The sequence below is a fragment of the Oncorhynchus nerka genome, linkage group LG14, assembly GCF_034236695.1.
Source record: "Oncorhynchus nerka isolate Pitt River linkage group LG14, Oner_Uvic_2.0, whole genome shotgun sequence".
Taxonomy (NCBI): Eukaryota; Metazoa; Chordata; class Actinopteri; order Salmoniformes; family Salmonidae; genus Oncorhynchus; species Oncorhynchus nerka.
In genome coordinates, this window is record NC_088409.1 from 19,811,942 (window position 1) to 19,827,873 (window position 15,932).

The 15,932-nt window shown below is 45.5% G+C and overlaps 1 protein-coding gene across 2 annotated transcripts in view; it reads right to left on the bottom strand.

The window, feature by feature from the left end:
* The window catches only part of LOC135575171 (inversin-like), a 33,645-nt gene that overhangs the window by 8,768 nt on the left and 8,945 nt on the right, over positions 1–15,932 (bottom strand). For both annotated transcript variants that reach the window (XM_065027703.1, XM_065027702.1), the window contains exons 4-13: positions 12,242–12,408; positions 9,883–10,056; positions 8,430–8,597; positions 8,147–8,327; positions 7,911–8,020; positions 7,627–7,798; positions 5,948–6,103; positions 2,227–2,312; positions 1,926–2,072; positions 823–929 (exon numbers count right to left, since the gene is read on the bottom strand). In XM_065027703.1, the coding sequence (XP_064883775.1) occupies positions 823–929; positions 1,926–2,072; positions 2,227–2,312; positions 5,948–6,103; positions 7,627–7,798; positions 7,911–8,020; positions 8,147–8,327; positions 8,430–8,597; positions 9,883–10,056; positions 12,242–12,408 (1,468 nt within the window). The remainder of the gene's footprint in view (positions 1–822; positions 930–1,925; positions 2,073–2,226; positions 2,313–5,947; positions 6,104–7,626; positions 7,799–7,910; positions 8,021–8,146; positions 8,328–8,429; positions 8,598–9,882; positions 10,057–12,241; positions 12,409–15,932) is intronic.

Here is a 15,932-nt window from a genome sequence, read left to right on the forward strand (position 1 = left end):
TATGCAGAGCGACTTACATTAGTGCATTCATCTTAACGTAGCTAGGTGAGACAGTTCCTTCAATCGTAGCAAGTATATTTTCCCTCAATAAAGTACAGGTAACTGCCAAAATAAAGGAAACACTTGAGGAAATGAGGGATACAAAGTATATTGAAAGCAGGTGCTTCCACACAGGTGTGGTTCCTGAGTTAATTAAGCAATTAACATCCCATCATGCTTAGGGCCATGTATAAAAATGCTGTGCAGGACATTATTTTGGCTACCATGTCTATGCCTCCATAGGATGACAATGCCCCCATCCACAGGGCACGATTGGTTACTGAATGGTTTGAGGAGTATGAAAAGATGTCAACCACATGTCATGTCCGTCTCAGTCACCAGATCTCAACCCAGTTGATTCTGGAGCGGAGCCTGAGACAGCGTTTTCCACCACCATCAACAAAACACCAAATGATGGAATTTCTGGTGGAAGAATGGTGTCGCATCCCTCCAAGAGTTTCAGACACTTAGAATCTATACCAAGGTGCATTGAAGCGGTTCTGGCTCGTGGTGCCCAGTACCCTATTATGACGTGATATGTTGGAGTTTCCTTTATCTTGCCAGTTACCTGTAGTTATCAGTCAGTGCCAGTAGGAAAATACAAGTAAAAATATAATTTAGTAGGCCACTAGGTAGAGAGACAGCACAAAAACTAAATTGTCTTAGCAAGACAATACCAACAGCTACTTTTTGAATCTAAATTGATACTTGCTACTGTTGTAGGAGCTGATGTCCTTCCAAACTATAGACGAGGCACTTCCTCCTCATCCACCTCCTCCTCACCTCTCCTCGTTGTGTTCCATGTGGTTGGGGAAGGCATTAGAGTTCAGCAGCAGCTTCACAGCATCCAGATACCCATTGTTACAGGACCAGTGGAGAGCTGTCCTGCCCTGCAGACACACACAGTAGGACAGGACCAGTGGAGAGCTGTCCTGCCCTGCAGACACACACAGTAGGACAGGACCAGTGGAGAGCTGTCCTGCCCTGCAGACACACACAGTAGGACAGGACCAGTGGAGAGCTGTCCTGCCCTGCAGACACACAGTAGGACAGGACCAGTGGAGAGCTGTCCTGCCCTGCAGACACACAGTAGGACAGGACCAGTGGAGAGCTGTCCTGCCCTGCAGACACACACAGTAGGACAGGACCAGTGGAGAGCTGTCCTGCCCTGCAGGGGTAGGACAGGACCAGTGGAGAGCTGTCCTGCCCTGCAGACACACACAGTAGGACAGGACCAGTGGAGAGCTGTCCTGCCCTGCAGACACACACAGTAGGACAGGACCAGTGGAGAGCTGTCCTGCCCTGCAGACACACACAGTAGGACAGGACCAGTGGAGAGCTGTCCTGCCCTGCAGACACACATAGTAGGACAGGACCAGTGGAGAGCTGTCCTGCCCTGCAGACACACACAGTAGGACAGGACCAGTGGAGAGCTGTCCTGCCCTGCAGACACACACAGTAGGACAGGACCAGTGGAGAGCTGTCCTGCCCTGCAGACACACACAGTAGGACAGGACCAGTGGAGAGCTGTCCTGCCCTGCAGACACACACAGTAGGACAGGACCAGTGGAGAGCTGTCCTGCCCTGCAGACACACACAGTAGGACAGGACCAGTGGAGAGCTGTCCTGCCCTGCAGACACAGTAGGACAGGACCAGTGGAGAGCTGTCCTGCCCTGCAGACACACAGTAGGACAGGACCAGTGGAGAGCTGTCCTGCCCTGCAGACACACACAGTAGGACAGGACCAGTGGAGAGCTGTCCTGCCCTGCAGACACACACAGTAGGACAGGACCAGTGGAGAGCTGTCCTGTCCTGCAGACACACACAGTAGGACAGGACCAGTGGAGAGCACTTCGTGTCTGTGTGTGTGTGTGTGTGTGTGTACCTCTTTGTCCTGTATATTAGGGTCGGCGTTGTTCTCCATGAGTAGTACAGCCATACAGGTGATGTACCCTCCATAAGCAGCACACTGGAGAGGAGTCCTGCCTGCCTGGTCCTGGACGTTAGGACTGATCCCATTCTCCATCAGCAACTACCATGACCATCACACTGAGGTTACAGTACCAGCCAACCGGCTCAATGACCTGAACAACACATCCTTAACACAGTCTATAAGGAAAGGAAATGAAGACAAATGAAGGAAGTGTTCAGCGATAAGTAAAGTGTATAAAGGTGAAAAGACAGACCTGGCAGACTTCAGCGTTCCCCCCCAGAGCCGCCCAGTGCAGAGCAGTGTGTCCATCTAGATCCACCAGGTGGACACGAGCAGAGCCTACACAATGAAAATCCATGAGGCATTCTTCACCATAGTAAGCCCACCCAAATCCTGCATTACAAGAGCAGTGTACCAACACTAGTGTAGTCCTGTATGACTCAGTAGGTAGAGCATGGTACACTAGTGTAGTCCTGTATGACTCAGTAGGTAGAGCATGGTACACTAGTGTGGTCCTGTATGACTCAGTAGATAGAGCATGGTACACTAGTGTAGTCCTGTATGACTCAGTAGGTAGAGCATGGTACACTAGTGTAGTCCTGTATGACTCAGTAGATAGAGCATGGTACACTAGTGTAGTCCTGTATGACTCAGTAGGTAGAGCATGGTACACTAGTGTAGTCCGGTATGACTCAGTAGGTAGAGCATGGTACACTAGTGTAGTCATGTATGACTCAGTAGATAGAGCATGGTACACTAGTGTAGTCCTGTATGACTCAGTAGATAGAGCATGGTACACTAGTGTAGTCCTGTATGACTCAGTAGATAGAGCATGGTACACTAGTGTAGTCCTGTATGACTCAGTAGATAGAGCATGGTACACTAGTGTAGTGTTGTATGACTCAGTAGATAGAGCATGGTACACTAGTGTAGTCCGGTATGACTCAGTAGATAGAGCATGGTACACTAGTGTAGTCCTGTATGACTCAGTAGATAGAGCATGGTACACTAGTGTAGTCCTGTATGACTCAGTAGATAGAGCATGGTACACTAGTGTAGTCCTGTATGACTCAGTAGATAGAGCATGGTACACTAGTGTAGTCCTGTATGACTCAGTAGATAGAGCATGGTACACTAGTGTAGTCCTGTATGACTCAGTAGATAGAGCATGGTACACTAGTGTAGTCCTGTATGACTCAGTAGATAGAGCATGGTACACTAGTGTAGTCCTGTATGACTCAGTAGATAGAGCATGGTACACTAGTGTAGTGTTGTATGAATCAGTAGATAGAGCATGGTACACTAGTGTAGTCCTGTATGACTCAGTAGATAGAGCATGGTACACTAGTGTAGTCCTGTATGACTCAGTAGATAGAGCATGGTACACTAGTGTAGTCCTGTATGACTCAGTAGATAGAGCATGGTACACTAGTGTAGTCCTGTATGACTCAGTAGATAGAGCATGGTACACTAGTGTAGTCCTGTATGACTCAGTAGGTAGAGCATGGTACACTAGTGTAGTGTTGTATGACTCAGTAGATAGAGCATGGTACACTAGTGTAGTCCTGTATGACTCAGTAGATAGAGCATGGTACACTAGTGTAGTCCTGTATGACTCAGTAGATAGAGCATGGTATACTAGTGTAGTCCTGTATGACTCAGTAGATAGAGCATGGTACACTAGTGTAGTCCTGTATGACTCAGTAGATAGAGCATGGTACACTAGTGTAGTCCTGTATGACTCAGTAGATAGAGCATGGTATACTAGTGTAGTCCTGTATGACTCAGTAGATAGAGCATAGCACCACATACAAAATGGCTATAAGTTGCTTTGGATAAAAGCGTCTGCTAAATGGCAGATATTATTGAATCAACCTCCCAATTCACAGCTTTATTGACAACGTTTTGATCCGAACCGGATCTTCGTCAGGTCAAACAAACTGAGTGTTCACATCCCCAAATATACACATTTCACCTCACATGCACATGACGCATGGTTGGTGTGGAACAAATTATATTCACTCTGCACATAGTTAATCATAAATAATCACAGAGGTACATACGGTCACAGAGGATTATAGACATCAAAAAAAGATTACTGTTGCCTAGGTTTTAACTTGGCCCAATTTGTATGTATATAATCGTTACGTACCTCTGTGCTCAATTATGATTGACTATACACAAAAGTGAAATGACACACACCATGCTTCATGCGCATAATGTTCATGTGAGGGGGAATGTGTATATTTGGGGATGTGAGGGGGAATGTGTATATTTGGGGATGTGAGGGGGATGTGTATATTTGGGGATGTGAGGGGGAATGTGTATATTTGGGGATGTGAGGGGGATGTGTATATTTGGGGATGTGAGGGGAATGTGTATATTTGGGGATGTGAGGGGGAATGTGTATATTTGGGGATGTGAGGGGAATGTGTATATTTGGGGATGTGAGGGGAATGTGTATATTTGGGGATGTGAGGGGAATGTTTATATTTGGGGATGTGAGGGGAAATGTGTATATTTGGGGATGTGAGGGGAATATGTATATTTGGGGATGTGAGGGGAATGTGTATATTTGGGGATGTGAGGGGGAATGTGTATATTTGGGGATGTGAGGGGAAATGTGTATATTTGGGGATGTGAGGGGAATGTGTATATTTGGGGATGTGGGGGGGAATGTGTATATTTGGGGATGTGAGGGGTAATGTGTATATTTGGGGATGTGAGGGGTAATGTGTATATTTGGGGATGTGAGGGGGAATGTGTATATTTGGGGATGTGAGGGGAAATGTGTATATTTGGGGATGTGAGGGGAATGTGTATATTTGGGGATGTGAGGGGGAATGTGTATATTTGGGGATGTGAGGGGAATGTGTATATTTGGGGATGTGAGGGGAAATGTGTATATTTGGGGATGTGAGATGAATGTGTATATTTGGGGATGTGAGGGAATGTGTATATTTTGGGATGTGAGGGGAATGTGTATATTTGGGGATGTGAGGGAATGTGTATATTTGGGGATGTGAGGGGAAATGTGTATATTTGGGGATGTGAGGGGAATGTGTATATTTGGGGATGTGAGGGGAATGTGTATATTTGGGGATGTGAGGGGGAATGTGTATATTTGGGGATGTGAGGGGAAATGTGTATATTTGGGGATGTGAGGGGAATGTGTATATTTGGGGATGTGAGGGGAATGTGTATATTTGGGGATGTGGGGGAAATGTGTATATTTGGGGATGTGAGGGGAATGTGTATATTTGGGGATGTGAGGGGAAATGTGTATATTTGGGGATGTGAGGGGGAATGTGTATATTTGGGGATGTGAGGGGGAATGTGTATATTTGGGGATGTGAGGGGAATGTGTATATTTGGGGATGGGGGGGAAATGTGTATATTTGGGGATGTGAGGGGAATGTGTATATTTGGGGATGTGAGGGGAATGTGTATATTTGGGGATGTGGGGGAATGTGTATATTTGGGGATGTGAGAGGAAATGTGTATATTTGGGGATGTGAGGGGGAATGTGTTTATTTAGGGATGTGAGGGGAAATGTATATATTTGGGGATGTGAGGGGGAATGTGTATATTTTGGAATGTGAGGGGAAATGTATATATTTGGGGATGTGAGGGGGAATGTGTATATTTGGGGATGTGAGGGGGAATGTGTATATTTAGGGATGTGAGGGGAAATGTATATATTTGGGGATGTGAGGGGGAATGTGTATATTTGGGAATGTGAGCACCTACGTTTTTAAGGATGCGTGTATGACCACAAACTCTTCACTGCTATCAGACCACAATGTATTGAAGGACTAGGATACCAAGTCTACAATAATCACCACCACACACACTGGTTTACTGCGTACCAGAGATGGAAGAGGAAGTGAGACATCTCACTCGCTCCTTTTTTCCAAAGGTCAACGACCTGAGTAAAGCAAAATCTTCATTTATCCACCATCTTTGCTGTGTACCTTTGATAAGTGTGAGGATGATGTGGCGGTGTCCCATCTCACAGGCTCTGAACAGAGGCGTGTGTTTCATCACGTCTAGACTGTCCACTATGGCTCCTCTCTCCAACAGCAACCTCACTGTACTCACATGACCTGACAGAGAGGCCGCGTGCAGCGCTGCAACACACACACATTTAGTTGAGATTTTCAGTCTCCACACACTTCAGCAGCCTCACGTACTCGAGTTTTCAGAACCAGTTCGTCAAATGAAAAGTAATTTGTTGCACTTTGACCCTGTACTGTGTTGTGATGTTATTTAATGTCAGTCAATATTTACACCACTGGCCCCTCTATCTACTCCAGTGACTCTGATCAACCCACTCTGCTCCCCATCACATTCATCCTCATTAGCATAGTACACCAGATCATTTGCATATTTTACCAACTCATTAGCATATGCTCACATAAATTGTCCCTGCAGGGCAGGAAGCGGGGCCATCACCATGGTGATTAGTGCTCCAATCAGCCCACGGGGCAGAGCAGGGGACAAAGGATAGCATGTCTACAGCTTGGGGATGGTGTGTGTGTGTGTATGTGTGTGTGCGTGTGCGTGCGCGTGTGCGTGTGTCAGAGAGAGTATGTGTATCAGAGAGAGTATGTGTATCAGAGAGAGTATGTGTATCAGAGAGAGTATGTGTATCAGAGAGAGTATGTGTGTCAGAGAGAGTATGTGTATCAGAGAGAGTATGTGTATCAGAGAGAGTATGTGTATCAGAGAGAGTATGTGTATCAGAGAGAGTATGTGTATCAGAGAGAGTATGTGTGTCAGAGAGAGTATGTGTATCAGAGAGAGTATGTGTGTCAGAGAGAGTATGTGTATCAGAGAGAGTATGTGTATCAGAGAGAGTATGTGTATCAGAGAGAGTATGTGTGTCAGAGAGAGTATGTGTATCAGAGAGAGTATGTGTATCAGAGAGAGTATGTGTATCAGAGAGAGTATGTGTATCAGAGAGAGTATGTGTATCAGAGAGAGTATGTGTATCAGAGAGAGTATGTGTGTCAGAGAGAGTATGTGTGTCAGAGAGAGTATGTGTATCAGAGAGAGTATGTGTATCAGAGAGAGTATGTGTATCAGAGAGAGTATGTGTATCAGAGAGAGTATGTGTATCAGAGAGAGTATGTGTATCAGAGAGAGTATGTGTATCAGAGAGAGTATGTGTATCAGAGAGAGTATGTGTGTCAGAGAGAGTATGTGTATCAGAGAGAGTATGTGTATCAGAGAGAGTATGTGTACATGCTCACTAGTTTTGGTCTTAACAGTGTCAGTTATGTGTTGACATGTCTCTCTCCCCACTGTCTCTCCGCTCCACTGCTTTCGGGGAATCCCCTGACATCTATGCCACTCTGGGGAATCCCCTGTGACATCAGACAGCCGCCTCAACATTCCTAGCAGGATGACAGAGGCTAGCATCAGTGTGTGAGTGTGTGTGTGTGTCATCTCTGTCTGTTTATCTCTCTGAGTAGCTCTGATGGTGACAGTGCCAGGACATTAAGATCTGGGAAACTGTGGTGAAGGCGGTGAGGGGGGTAGGGGATGAAGGGGGAGGTGTCCTCTACCAGCCTGACCAGTCACAGCAGCTCTTGGTCTACTGCTGACTGAAACAATCCCTGCGTATTAAACACATCCCAGAGTTCCTCACCAGTGCCTCCGTACTTGTCGGCCATGTTGATGTCAATGTGAGGCGTGAGTGTCAGCATGGTGCGTATGACATCATCGCTTCCTTTGCCAGCAGCCCACATGAACGCTGTGCGGCCCTCCAGATCTGGCTCGTCTTTCACAGAGGGGTGGGACAGAAACACACCCACCGTCTCCTACACACACACGCACACACATGCACACACACACGTGCACGTACGCACACACATGAGTCCCTGATATAAGGTGAAAACGTGCGCGTGTTTGCGTGTGTGTGTGTCTACGTACAGCGTAGTTGCTCTGAGCTCCATAGTGTAGAGGTGTGGCCCCATGGCTGTCTGAGGGGATGGTGCCTGACGTGTTCCTCTCCAACAACAAGTGCACTATCTTGGCATGTCCTGAAACACACATCAACATATCCAGGTTCAGCTCGGGTTTCCCCCCCCCCCTCCGGTACAGTATCTGGACCAGTGATGGAACCACATTCTGATGACAGGATCCACATTGTAAACACAGTCTCTTACCCAGCAGTGCAGCCCAGTGCAGCGGGGTTCTGAACAGGTTGTCGTACGCCGTGACGCTGCAGCCTTCATACGATGTCAGCACCTCCACCACTGCCTCGTTGCCGTCGGCAACAGCAAAGTGCAAAGGCGTGCGCCCCTCATAGTCCTGCCAGTTCAACAGAGACTCGGTAGGAGCCGCCTCCTACGCACACACACACACCTCATTTACATCAGTTAGCAGAGGATGGTGTGTGTAAGGATGACATTCTCACTGGATAGATACTGTGTGTGTGTGTGTGTGTACCAGTATGCAGCGGACGGTGTGTATAGCGGTGTGCTCCTGGCTGTGTGCAGCCCAGTGTAGGGGGATCTTGCCCTCACTGTCTGGGATGCCGATGTTGGAGTCGTGTTTGATGAGCAGTCTGACGTGCTCTGGCCTGTTATAGAACGCTGACCAGTGGAGCGCAGTTTGCTGCAGGGGGTAGGGGGTGGGGGTAGGGGGGTGGGGAGAGGGGGGTGGGGGTAGGGGTAGGGGGTGGGGAGAGGGGGTGGGGGTAGGGGGTGACAGACACTATTGTAATCATAATTTTGGGCCCAATACTGGCCCAACTCTCTAACCTCCAGGCTCTAACCTCCAGGCTATTTGCCCTAGAAATAACTGTAATCTAAATCAAAGAGCCCTAGAACATATTCTACAGAAACACACAAAGCCTGAGGATTTAACATGACAGTAACAGTGACAATAACAGTGACAGTAATAATGACTGTAACAGTGACAGTAACAGTGATAATAAAAGTGACAGTAACAGTGACACTAACAGTGGTAATGACTGTAAAAGTGACAATAAAAGTGACAGTAATGGTGACAGTAACAGTGACAGTGATAATAAAAGTGACAGTAACAGTGACAGTAACAATGATAATAAAAGTGACAGTAACAGTGGTAATGACTGTAACAGTAACAGTGATAATAAAAGTGACAGTAACAGTGACAGTAACAGTGATAATAAAAGTGACAGTAACAGTGACTGTAACAGTGACAGTGATAGTAAAAGTGACAGTAACAGTAACAGTGGTAATGACTGTAAAAGTGACAATAAAAGTGACAGTAACGGTGACAGTAACAGTGACAGTGATAATAAAAGTGACAGTAACAGTGGTAATGACTGTAACAGTGACAGTGATAATAAAAGTGACAGTGACAGTAACAGTGACAGTGACAATAAAAGTGACAGTAACGGTGACAGTAACAGTGACAGTGATAATAAAAGTGACAGTAACAGTGGTAATGACTGTAACAGTGACAGTGATAATAAAAGTGACAGTAACAGTGACAGTAACAGTGACAGTGTTAATAAAAGTGACAGTAACAGTGACAGTATGCTATAACAGAGATATCACCTCCTCTATGGCTGTTGTTAGAGATCTATTCTGGGACATACTGAAACCAGTGTCATCTGACATGCTGATGATGCATATTGGATTATTACAGAACTAACAGACAGATAGACATCATCGCTACAGACAGAGGGGGCCTGTGTGTGTGTGTGTGTGCGTGTAGAATGTATTTGGCACAACTGTCTGCCTTGATGAGTCAGGACAAAGCAGCCAATTGTCATGTGTGTGTGTGTCTCTGGATTGCTCAGAACCCAACGTGAACTCTAATTCAGTCAATCAAATCAAAGAGCCGGGACAGTTCCATAACAAGTATGTTTGATAGAACTATTACCCAACTTTGTAAACAGTGTGTGTGGTACCTTGTTCTTGTCCTGTGTATCCACCTCTCCAGGTCCTATGTGTTTGAGCAGCAAGGCCAGGGGTTTGGGGGAGGGGTGACGGGTCGCCAGGTGGAGGGGTGTTACCTCCTCTAGATCCTTCTGCAGCCAATCAGCACGACGCGACAGGAGCAGCTTCAGAAACCGCACGTTCCCCTGGAGCACACACACACACACACTCTCTCTATGGTGTCTTATCCAATTCCATCATCATCCATCTCTGTCCTTTCCTATTGGTTCTCAGACTCTCTCCTCTCTCTTCTCTGTTCTTTCCTATTGGTTCTCAGACTCTCTCCTCCTCTCTGTTCTTTCCTATTGGTTCTCAGACTCTCTCCTCCTCTCTGTCCTTTCCTATTGGTTCTCAGACTCTCTCCTCCTTCCTGTTCTTTCCTATTGGTTCTCAGACTCTCTCCTCTCTGTTCTTTCCTGTTGGTTCTCAAGACTCTCTCCTATCTATTCCTTCCAGCCTCATCGTTTGACAGATCTATCTGCTGACTGAGCATGCATGTGAGAGTATGTGTGAGCTTTGAGAAAGTGTGTGTGTGTGTATGTATATATGTGTGTCCATATAGGCCTGTATGTGTGTGTGTGTGTGTGTGTGTGTGTGTGTGTGTGTGAGCGTGTGTGTACATATGGTCTAACCTCCTATTCTCAGTCCAATTAGATCAGTAATCCCAGAAGTCTCTCCCTGTCTCAGCTAGATATTGATCAGGTGTCAGAGAGAGAGAGGGCCTCCCATCACCCCACACACATTAGAATTAGTGTGTGTGTGTGTGTTAGAGTGTGTGTGAGCACCGTCCTCCACCCCTCCAGCCACCGCTCCTCACCTGCCCTGACAGCAACCCCCCCACAAGGTTAATAAACACTTTCTATAGAGATATTACTGCTCATACAGCCCAGTCTTTTATTTCATTTTCTAGATTTAGATATATTTTTTAGGAACTCAGTCGGGGTCAACTTACTGTTGAGAGTTAGAATAGTAGAATACACAAGGTGACATTTTGAAACTTGGTTGTGCATCAGCAGTTATTCTCTTGTTATATCAGTCACTGATAGTCACTCAATTAGCCAAGTCAGCTAAAACATTTTATATGGTAAGTTAGTATTGTGGCCAGCTATCTAAACCTGATATCATGGTGGAATTACTGACCGGGGGAAATTAGCTTTAAAACAGAAAATGTTTCTCTCTGCCCCAGGGCAAAATTTGTCGAATTGCATGAAATGAGTTGTAGAACTGCAAAATCTTTTCTCCGAGCCACAGCAAAATGTGCAGTATTGCAGCAAACTTGCTTTAAAACTTAATTTACTCTATGCCCCATGGCAAAATGTGTAGAATTGCAGGAATTTAACTTTAACTGTCAAGACGAGGGTGTTTATAATGTTTAGCTGACAAAGTACAACATTTCGCTCAGATTTTATGTGGCTCCCACCTTCATCAAAGTTGCCGATCCCCTTGTCTAGTTCTTAACAGCCGCCCTGAGGGTGTCTGTCTGTCACCACTGGGTGGCACTACCTTCTCACCTAAGCCTCCAGTATGTGATATACACTGAGTATACCAAACATTACAAACACCTTCCTAAAATTGAGTTGCCCCAATCTATGTCTCAATTGTCTCAATGCTTAAAAATCCTTCTTTAACCTGTCTCCTCCTCTTCATCTACACAGACAGAAGTGGATTTAACAAGTGACATCAATAAGGGATCATAGCTTTCACCTGGATTCACCTGGTCAGTCTATGTCATGGAAAGAGCAGGTGTTCTTAATGTTTTGTATAGTCAGTGTAGAGAGGCTCTAGAATACCCTGCAATCAGGATTCTAAAGGATCAATTAGTGTTCTACAGGTTAACTCAGTGTTCTGATGGTTCCACTACTGTTCTAGTGTTTCCTTTAGTGTTCTACAGGTTAACTCAGTGTTCTGATGGTTCCACTACTGTTCTAGTGTTTCCTTTAGTGTTCTACAGGTTGACTCAGTGTTCTGATGGTTCCACTACTGTTCTAGTGTTTCCTTTAGTGTTCTACAGGTTAACTCAGTGTTCTGATGGTTCCACTACTGTTCTAGTGTTTCCTTTAGTGTTCTACAGGTTAACTCAATGTTCTGATGGTTCCACTACTGTTCTAGTGTTTCCTTTAGTGGTTCCAGGTTGACTCAGTGTTCTGATGGCTCCACTACTGTTCTAGTGTTTCCTTTAGTGGTTCCAGGTTGACTCAGTGTTCTGATGGTTCCACTACTGTTCTAGTGTTTCCTTTAGTGTTCTACAGGTTAACTCAGTGTTCTGATGGTTCCACTACTGTTCTAGTGTTTCCTTTAGTGGTTCCAGGTTGACTCAGTGTTGTAGTGTACCTTCTGTGCTGCCAGGTGCAGGGCAGTACGTTGGCTATGGTCAGTCTTGTTAACAGAGGCTCCCGTCTTCAGCAGTGTCTCAGCACAGTCCAGACGGTCAGCCAGGACACAGTACATCAGTGGGGTACGCCCAAACTGGTCCTCACGGTCACGCAGGGAGGGATCCACTACACACAGCGGGTCAGGTGTTAAAGGTCAGGGGTCAGGGGAAAGTGTGTGTGTACAGTGGGGCAAAAAAGTATTTAGTCAGCCACCAATTGTGCAAGTTCTCCCACTTAAAAAGATGAGAGGCCTGTAATTTTCATCATAGGTACACTTCAACTATGACAGACAAAATTAGAAAAAAAAATCCAGAAAATCACATTGTAGGATTTTTTATGAATTTATTTACAAATTATGGTGGAAAGTAAGTATTTGGTCAATAACAAAAGTTTATCTCAATACTTTGTTATATACCCTTTGTTGGCAATGACAGAGGTCAAAAGTTTTCTGTAAGTTTTCACAAGGTTTTAACACACTGTTGCTGGTATTTTGGCCCATTCCTCCATGCAGATCTCCTCTAGAGCAGTGATGTTTTGGGGCTGTTACAGGGCAACATGGACTTTCAACTCCCTCCAAAGATTTTCTATGGGGTTGAGATCTGGAGACTGGCTAGGCCACTCCAGGACCTTGAAATGCTTCTTACAAAGCCACTCCTACGTTGCCCGGGCGGTGTGTTTGGGATCATTGTCATGCTGAAAGACCCAGCCACGTTTCATTTATTTTTTTATTTATTTTATTTCACCTTTATTTAACCAGGTAGGCAAGTTTAGAACAAGTTCTCATTTACAATTGCGACCTGGCCAAGATAAAGCAAAGCAGTTCGACAGATACAACGACACAGAGTTACACATGGAGTAAAACAAACATACGGTCAATAATACAGTATAAACAAGTCTATATACAATGTGAGCAAATGAGGTGAGAAGGGAGGTAAAGGCAAAAAAGGCCATGGTGGCAAAGTAAATACAATATAGCAAGTAAAACACTGGAATGGTAGTTTTGCAATGGAAGAATGTGCAAAGTAGAAATAAAAATAATGGGGTGCAAAAGAGCAAAATAAATAAATACATTAAATACAGTTGGGAAAGAGGTAGTTGTTTGGGCTAAATTATAGGTGGGCTATGTACAGGTGCAGTAATCTGTGAGCTGCTCTGACAGTTGGTGCTTAAAGCTAGTGAGGGAGATAAGTGTTTCCAGTTTCAGAGATTTTTGTAGTTCGTTCCAGTCATTGGCAGCAGAGAACTGGAAGGAGATTCGGCCAAAGAAAGAATTGGTTTTGGGGGTGACTAGAGAGATATACCTGCTGGAGCGTGTGCTACAGGTGGGAGATGCTATGGTGACCAGCGAGCTGTGATAAGGGGGGACTTTACCTAGCAGGGTCTTGTAGATGACATGGAGCCAGTGGGTTTGGCGACGAGTATGAAGCGAGGGCCAGCCAACGAGAGCGTACAGGTCGCAATGGTGGGTAGTATATGGGGCTTTGGTGACAAAACGGATTGCACTGTGATAGACTGCATCCAATTTGTTGAGTAGGGTATTGGAGGCTATTTTGTAAATGACATCGCCAAAGTCGAGGATTGGTAGGATGGTCAGTTTTACAAGGGTATGTTTGGCAGCATGAGTGAAGGATGCTTTGTTGCGAAATAGGAAGCCAATTCTAGATTTAACTTTGGATTGGAGATGTTTGATATGGGTCTGGAAGGAGAGTTTACAGTCTAACCAGACACCTAAGTATTTGTAGTTGTCCACGTATTCTAAGTCAGAGCCGTCCAGAGTAGTGATGTTGGACAGGCGGGTAGGTGCAGGTAGCGATCGGTTGAAGAGCATGCATTTAGTTTTACTTGTATTTAAGAGCAATTGGAGGCCACGGAAGGAGAGTTGTATGGCATTGAAGCTTGCCTGGAGGGTTGTTAACACAGTGTCCAAAGAAGGGCCAGAAGTATACAGAATGGTGTCGTCTGCGTAGAGGTGGATCAGACTCACCAGCAGCAAGAGCGACCTCATTGATGTATACAGAGAAGAGAGTCGGTCCAAGAATTGAACCCTGTGGCACCCCCATAGAGACTGCCAGAGGTCCGGACAGCAGACCCTCCGATTTGACACACTGAACTCTATCAGAGAAGTAGTTGGTGAACCAGGCGAGGCAATCATTTGAGAAACCAAGGCTGTCGAGTCTGCCGATGAGGATGTGGTGATTGACAGAGTCGAAAGCCTTGGCCAGATCAATGAATACGGCTGCACAGTAATGTTTCTTATCGATGGCGGTTAAGATATCGTTTAGGACCTTGAGCGTGGCTGAGGTGCACCCATGACCAGCTCTGAAACCAGATTGCATAGCAGAGAAGGTATGGTGAGATTCAAAATGGTCGGTAATCTGTTTGTTGACTTGGCTTTCGAAGACCTTAGAAAGGCATGGTAGGATAGATATAGGTCTGTAGCAGTTTGGGTCAAGAGTGTCCCCCCCCTTTGAAGAGGGGGATGACCGCAGCTGCTTTCCAATCTTTGGGAATCTCAGACGACACGAAAGAGAGGTTGAACAGGCTAGTAATAGGGGTGGCAACAATTTCGGCAGATAATTTTAGAAAGAAAGGGTCCAGATTGTCTTCAATGCCCTTGCTGATGGAAGGAGGTTTTCACTCAAAATCTCACGATACATGGCCCCATTCATTCTTTCCTTTACACGGATCAGTCGTCCTGGTCCCTTTGCAGAAAAACAGCCCCAAAGCATGATGTTTCCACCCCCATGCTTCACAGTAGGTATGGTGTTCTTTGGGTGCAACTCAGCATTCTTTGTCCTCCAAACACGACGAGTTGAGTTTTTAAGAAAAAGTTATATTTTGGTATCATCTGACCATATGACATTCTCCCAATCTTCTTCTGGATCATCCAAATGCTCTCTAGCAAACTTCAGACGGGCCTGGACATGTACTGGCTTAAGCAGGGGGACACGTCTGGCACTGCAGGATTTGAGTCCCTGGCGGCGTAGTATGTTACTGATGGTAGGCTTTGTTACTTTGGTCCCAGCTCTCTGCAGGTCATTCACTAGGTCCCCCGGTGTGGTTCTGGGATTTTTGCTCACCGTTCTTGTGATCATTTTGACCCCACGGGGTGAGATCTTGCGTGGAGCCCCAGATCGAGGGAGATTATCAGTAGCCTTGTATGTCTTCCATTTCCTAATAATTGCTCCCACAGTTGATTTCTTCAAACCAAGCTGCTTACCTATTGCAGATTCAGTCTTCCCAGCCTGGTGCAGGTCTACAATTTTTGTTTCTGGTGTCCTTCGACAGCTCTTTGGTCTTGGCCATAGTGGAGTTTGGAGTGTGACTGTTTGAGGTTGTGGACAGGTGTCTTTTATACTGATAACAAGTTCAAACAGGTGCCATTAATACATGTAACGAGTGGAGGACAGAGGAGCCTCTTAAAGAAGAAGTTACAGGTCTGTGAGAGCCAGAAATCTAGCTTGTTTGTAGGTGACCAAATACTTATTTTCCACCCTAATTTACAAATAAATTCATTAAAAATCCTACAATGTGATTTTCTGGATTTTTTTTCTCTCATTTTGTCTTGTCATAGTTGAAGTGTACCTATGATGAAAATTACAGGCCTCTCTCATATTTTTAAGTGGGAGAACTTGCACAATTGGTGGCTG